The sequence below is a fragment of the Centroberyx affinis genome, unplaced genomic scaffold (genome assembly GCF_046629955.1).
Source record: "Centroberyx affinis isolate AG114_WGS23_722 - 3 ecotype Tasmania unplaced genomic scaffold, CSIRO-AGI_Caff_v1 ptg001131l_1, whole genome shotgun sequence".
Taxonomy (NCBI): Eukaryota; Metazoa; Chordata; class Actinopteri; order Beryciformes; family Berycidae; genus Centroberyx; species Centroberyx affinis.
The window spans coordinates 965,168-971,770 of NW_027279670.1; the positions used below are offsets into that span (position 1 = coordinate 965,168).

Genomic DNA, 6,603 nt, shown 5'->3' on the forward strand with positions numbered 1-6,603 from the left:
TTGGTTAGGTTTCTCTGTCACAAACACACAGTTAGCCTAAATATAAAATCATGGCATTTACTAAAAAGAGGAAAGGCTTAGACTGGCTTTTTGAGAAGTTTGTGTATATGTGTGTGAGTGAAAGGGAAGAGTGTGTTAACTGTGTGTGCATGTGGGGACGGTCCTGGTGAATTTCTCCTGAGGAACAGAGGGATCAGCCAACACACACACACATACACACACACACACTCCCTGTGAGATTGAATTCAGGCTTTTTTTTCCATTTATCACTTTCTGTTCCTTTTTTAACATTGTGATTTTTTTGTTTGTTCAGTGTGTGTGTGTGTACCCCTCTGTTCCGTCTTGCGTTCGCTGACTTTGTCTGATTGACCCACTGTCTGAATGTAATCTTAATTTCTGTTCCTTTTTTTTTCCCACTTCTTTCATTTTGTTTTGTTCATTGCCTCTTGGGACTGCTAATAAAATGATTGTTGAAAGTGAAACTCCACATTGCGCTTCTCCCATCCCTGTTGGCTTTCTGTGTCTGTACTATAAACTGTGACAATTGGCATGGCAGATATACTTTATTACACTCAGGATGTGATTTTGTTTTTTCCATCTTCATCATAATGCATTCTATTGATATTGGTGTACAACGGAAGTAATCAGTCACTGAATAGGCATTTTCTTTTCTTTTTTTCAGTTTTTCAGTGTCACTTCAGGCTCAAATTCAACAGAAAAGAAAATATAGAGCATGTCCCACTGAAGATGTTCCACCATATCCATATGTTTTGAACTTAGCACAGGCACACTGTGGAGTCCACCCAGCCGAGCCTGAATCCTGGGTAGACTGGCTCGGTGAAGGTGGTGCGGAAGGTGTGCAGGAGGGTCAGTGTGCCAGAGGAAACCCTGTAGAAGGACAGCGTTCCAGCTGACCAGTCTAGATAGACCCCTACTTTGTTGGAGCTGGCGGGAGTGGGTATAGCAGTGTTCATGCCTTTGTGCCAAGTCTTGTAACCGTCTTTGCAGCAGCTCAGGCCCCAGGACGAGTCGTTTCGGCCCAGCCAGCTGTCATGACTTTCTCCTTTCCTGCTCATCCGCTTATAGGCCACTCCTATCAGAACTCTCCCACTCCACTCGGTCTCCCAGTAACAGCGGCCTGTCAGACCCTCCTTACACAGCACCTGCGTCCAGAAATCAAACCTCTCTGGGTGGTTGGGATATTGCTGCTTGGTCCACCGCGTCGCCTTCCTGTTCCCCTCTGACAGAGTGAGGTCTCTGTGTGCTGTGTTTGGGTCCAGGGTGAGTTCAGTGGTATCTGGTAAAACAGGATGGAGAATGTCAGCAGAATACACTGCACTATGGCGTTATCAGTGTAGAAGGAAATTGTGTTCATTAAGTCCAAAGTGACAGAATCTCACATTTCTTTGGCCCCACTTGGATTCTGGATTCACCACATTGGTCCACACTATAGAAACAAAACAGAAGATTGTAGAGTTTCCTGACAGAATTTAGAGCAAGGTCTTTAATATGGTCAGTACTGCACAAACATGTAGACCTACACCAATACCAACTCCATACATGCATATAAAATGTACTTAATCAACTGAATGTCACCATTTGGCTTGGCAGTAATGTTGAGTGTTGACGCCATCATCACTACCTGAGTTTCTCCAGGTTACAGTGTGGGTCTTCTAACAGGGCAAAGAGCAGCCTCAGGCCAGAGTCTCCCGGGTGGTTGTAGCTCAGGTCAAGCTCTCTCAGATGGGAGGGGTTGGAATTGAGAGCGGACACCAAGAAAGCACAACCTTCTTCTGTAACTCTGCATAGGGCCAAACTTCAACACAGACGACAGACATGTCATTTCACTAGATCTCTTTGACTGCAACAACTTGAGTTTGTATGCTTGGTATATTGTATACTCCCTTGAAATAATTCAACTGGCATGGAATTCCATTCAGGACACTTACATAAGTATTTCCAGTTTACAGTGAAGACTCCCCAGTCCAACAGAGAGCCATTTGACTCCTAAATCCCGCAAGTCATTGTCTGTCAGGTCCAACATTTTCAGCTGAGAGAAGTTCGAGCTGATAACTGAGGCTAGAGCATCACAGCCTTGATCTGTTAGGTTGCAGCTCTTCAGTCTAGATGAACAGAAAATCATTAGGAAAGTGCCAATCAATAGCTGCTTTGCCTCTAGCTAATAAGCAAAAACATTCTTCATTTGATGAGGATAGCTACAATTGCATAAAATGAAATTATGTACAGGAACAAACAGGGTGGATGTTAACCTTAGTGTCTCCAGTTTGCATTTCTTCAGTCCAGCAGAGAGCAGTATTATCCCCGAATCTGTCAGGTTGTTGTCACTCAGGTCCAGCTCTCTAAGTTGGGATGAGCTGACACCAGTTCCCAGGGTTTCACAGCAGTTCTCTGTGAGGTTACATCCATTTAGACTGCAACAGGAAAGGCAAATTGACAAAGGTGCAAAGTCAAAACTTCCTGTATGAGATTAGACATTTTGTTTGATTCAGCCTGCTTGAAGTATTAGATGAGTGGGGCTCAGATAGTCTCATGTGAGTTGCGATCACAGTATACTGAATTAACTTTCCTGTGGTAGTCAAATTTGTCACAACACCTATCTGTCACTCCACGCAGGTTAAAACAAATTTTAAAGCACATGCAGATTGGCATACGGTACGTCTGGAAATGAGATAAGCTGACTGACATTTGCAATAGGAAAATATTTCGGTCAGTTTTTAATCTTACGGAGCCCCTAAGGGGACATGGGGAAAAAAAAAATCTTTAAGTTTTAACTATCTGGTGCACACCTGAAACTATCCCGTGGGCACGGGAAAGTATTGCGTGCACACGGGATAGTTTCTGGTGCGCACCAGATAGTTAGAGAAAGTTTCCCGTGCTCACGGAAAACTATCTGGTGCGCACCAGAAACGTAAAGATTTTTTTTTTTTGCCCATGTCCCCCTAGGGGCTCCGTATAATCTTTTCATAATGAATTGCAAAATAGAATAAAGGCTTGTTAACCCATTTTGGAGAACCTTGTATCTCTTTTTCATCATTGCTGTAAGAACCCTTTTTCCACAGCGCACCCAACCCCACTATCAAAGAAGCTCTCCAACCTCCTGTCATAAGAAAATACTCACTTTGCCACTTGGGATGCTTTGACGACAGGCAGCAGCCTCAGAAGACCGTCCTCTGACCTGGTGTACTTGCTCAGCTCAAACACACTCAACTCTTCTTCTGAAGTCAGTAATACAAAGACCAGAGTGGCCCACTGGGCTGGTGAAAGTTTGGCTCTGTGAAGACTGCCTGAGCTCAGGTAGCTCTGAATCTCCTCAACTAGAGAGTGGTCATTCAGCTCATTCAGACAGTGAAACAGATTGATGCATCTGTCTGGGGATGAATTAGCCCTGATCCTCTCCTTGATGTGTTTAATGATCTCTGGTCTTGTCTTTTGGTTTGTTCTGTTCTTGGTCAATAGACCTTTCAACAGAGTCTGATTGGATTCCAGCGACAGGCCCAAAAGAAAGCGTAGGAAGATATCAAAATGTCCATTCTCGCACTGCAAAGCCTTTTCCACTGCTGCTTTGTAGAGGATGAGCGTTGATGAATCTCTGAGACGCCTTGAGATGGATGACTTTTTAACCAAGACGTTATCATTGTCATTGTTGAATGTGAGAAAGACGTACAACGCAGCAAAGAATTCCTGAACGCTCAGATGCACAAAGCAGAACACCTTCTCCTTGCATGGTGACAGCTCCTCATTGAAGATCTGTGTGTAGACTCCTGAGAACATCGACGCCTGCGTGACATCTATACCATTCAACTCCAGGTCTTTCTCGTAGAAGATCAGGTGGCCCTTCTCTAGCTCTTTGAAGGCCAACTTTCCCAATGAGAGGAGGTGGGTCCTTGTCTGGACAGCGTTTGACTCTCTTCTTCCATGCAGCTTCGTGTTCATGATTTCCTCATGCAAGCCCAAAAAGTGTATGTACATTTGAGTAAGCGTCTTGGGCATGTCTTTACTGTCCGGCGTTGCCAGCTCCTTCTCAAGAACTTTTGCCGCCATCCAACAGAAGAGTGGTATGTGGCACATGATGTGAAGACTCCTGCAGGATTTCACATGTGTGATTATTTTGTTTGCCAATCTCTCGTCATTGATTCTCTTCATCAAGTACTCCTCCTTCTGGGGGTTACTGAACCCTCGCACCTCTGTCACCAGGTCAACGTATTCATGAGGGATCTGATTGGTGGCTGCTGGTCGGGATGTTACCCAAACAAGAGCGGAGGGAAGCAGGTTTCCCCTGATGAGGTTGGTCAGAAGCACATCTATCGTGGTTTGCTGTGTAACATTAGACATTATTTCGATGTTGTGGAAGTCGAGAGAGAGGCGGCTCTCGTCCAGCCCATCCAGGATGAACAGCACTTTGTACTTGTCCTGTGCAAAGATTCCTGAGTCTATTGTTTCATGGAAAATGACACAGAGAAGCTCTGCTATGCTCAAGACTTTCTTACTCATCAAATTAAGTTCTCGAAAAGAAAGTGGAAATACAAATGCCAGGTTCTTATTTGCTCTCTCCTCAGCCCAGTCTAAAGTGAATTTATTGGCAGATATTGTTTTTCCTATGCCAGCAACTCCCCTTGTGATCACAGTTCTTACAGGGCGGTCTTGTCCCAGAACAGGAACAAAGATGTTGTTGCATTGGATTGGTCTTTCCTGTGTCACTTTTGTGCTGCACGCCATTTCAATTTGTCTCACTTCATGCTCGTTATTAACTTCACCACTTCCTCCCTCAGTGATGTAGAGCTTTGTGTAGATCTCATCGAGAAGTCTTTTGTTTCCTTGTGTCACCAACCCCTCAAGCAAATAGCTGAATCTGCTCTTCAGAATACATTTCAAATTCTGTTGACATTTTGGAATCTGATCATCTGAAAGAGGCAATATGTCGAAAGGTTATTTTGATATTTTGTTTTGCCTTTGGAAGAATTAAGCTGTTCAGTAATCAATGTGTCAAAGAAGAAAATCAGATTCTGCATGGATAACTCACTGTTAGCCTGCAGAGCAACAGAGGCGTCTGCAGTAGCATGGTTAGACAATGCCTGCGATGGAAGGATAGACTCTGCAAAAGGAGAAACAGATCAGAAGGGCTTGAAGCCCTCAGCTTGAAAACAGGAAATTATAGAGATATATATACAGCATATATATATATAGATGAGGGTCTGTCAGTTTTGATTACCCCCACATTTGCATCTTTGTATCTAATATGTCTACCTTGGCCTGTGGAGTTGATACTGATGTTTAAGTTGACTGAACCACCAATATGGCAGCCACTGATGGCAGGAGCCACCACAGTGGCTCCAGGCTGGGCTGTGCAATTGAGATGAAATGGATGGACAGCAGCCTGAATAGAAGGAACTGGTTCTGAGAGACCAGGAAAGTCAATTTCAACAGTTTTCTTCCAAAATTATATTGCATTTTATTGGTGTGCACCATTTGAAAAAAGAGTGACTCTTTACAATGATCAATTGAGCAAAATCAAAACAAATTCTGGCTAGTGGTTAAAAATATGTTTATAAATATGTTTATATATTTTAGACATTGAATGATTAATATCAGATAATGATTTCTTTTTTTAGCCCAAATATATTTTTATTATATATTAATATATATTAGAATTGAACTCTTCATTTTTATTTTTATTTTAACAAACCGTGATACTGGGTTAAACATTAACTGTCTAGCAAGAATTAATTTCCATTGGAACGACATCAGTTTAATTTAATATTCCCATCAAAAATGTTGCCTCATAGCCTAGAATGGCAATCATTTTATTTTCATAATATGACATCCTTACCTGTACAGCCCTTCTCTATCTTATCAGAAATACCATTCTGCTCCATTTTTTTCTCCACAGCTCCCTCTTCGTCGTATGTGTCCATTTTTCATTCAATCCATTGATCCCGCTCATCAGTGTTCATCTGGGCTTTGGTAATGGGAGGGAGGCTTTCCCATACACTTCCAGTCATTCAGTTCCAGCACATCAGAACAAGATCAGTGTCCGTCTCTGTAAAAAACGTCTGGATACAACACAGACAATCCTAAATGCTCTTTCAGATTCAGGATGTCTACATTCAGTAAATGTTATTTTTCATATGCATCAAATCAAAATATGAAGGACATGCTTACCTTCTTTAATCATGTAATCTTACTGCTGTGATTGCTGTCTGATTGTCATATTGGCAATGGCTGCTCGTTTGCACAGTTACCAGATAAATGAAGCTGTCTCTTGCTTCCTCTCTGAGCTGTTTGGTAGTGACACAACAGGAAACTTGTGGTTCTCATGCAAAGTCGAACATTTTTTTACATAATGTCCTTAAATGAACCAGAGTTTTGTAAGGCACAGTTTCACTTACTATAAAGACAAGAAACAGCTTTAGATATTCCATTTTGATTCAGAGCTGAATTACACTTAAAAACAAAGTTTGAAATTTTTCAGAAACTGTCAGCAACATCTTTTTATTTCATTTTATTTAAAATCATGCATTGATCTTGTTAGTGCAACAGTTTGGCATCAGATGAAAAGCAGTCTGTGAGTAATCACCTCAGTAA

The 6,603-nt window shown here is 42.2% G+C and overlaps 1 protein-coding gene across 1 annotated transcript; it reads right to left on the reverse strand.

Moving 5' to 3' along the window:
• Positions 1-556: 556 nt before the first annotated feature.
• Positions 557-6,290, reverse strand: LOC139647961 (NLR family CARD domain-containing protein 3-like). The gene is made up of 10 exons (XM_071523981.1): positions 6,181-6,290; positions 5,849-6,071; positions 5,266-5,415; positions 5,042-5,113; positions 3,140-4,922; positions 2,271-2,432; positions 1,950-2,123; positions 1,643-1,816; positions 1,401-1,447; positions 557-1,297 (listed from the first exon to the last, which is right to left on the reverse strand). Exons 2-10 carry the CDS (start codon positions 5,931-5,933, stop codon positions 777-779), a joined length of 3,168 nt encoding a protein of 1,055 aa, XP_071380082.1. The 5' UTR covers positions 5,934-6,071; positions 6,181-6,290; the 3' UTR covers positions 557-776.
• Between the last annotated feature and the right edge of the window lie 313 nt (positions 6,291-6,603).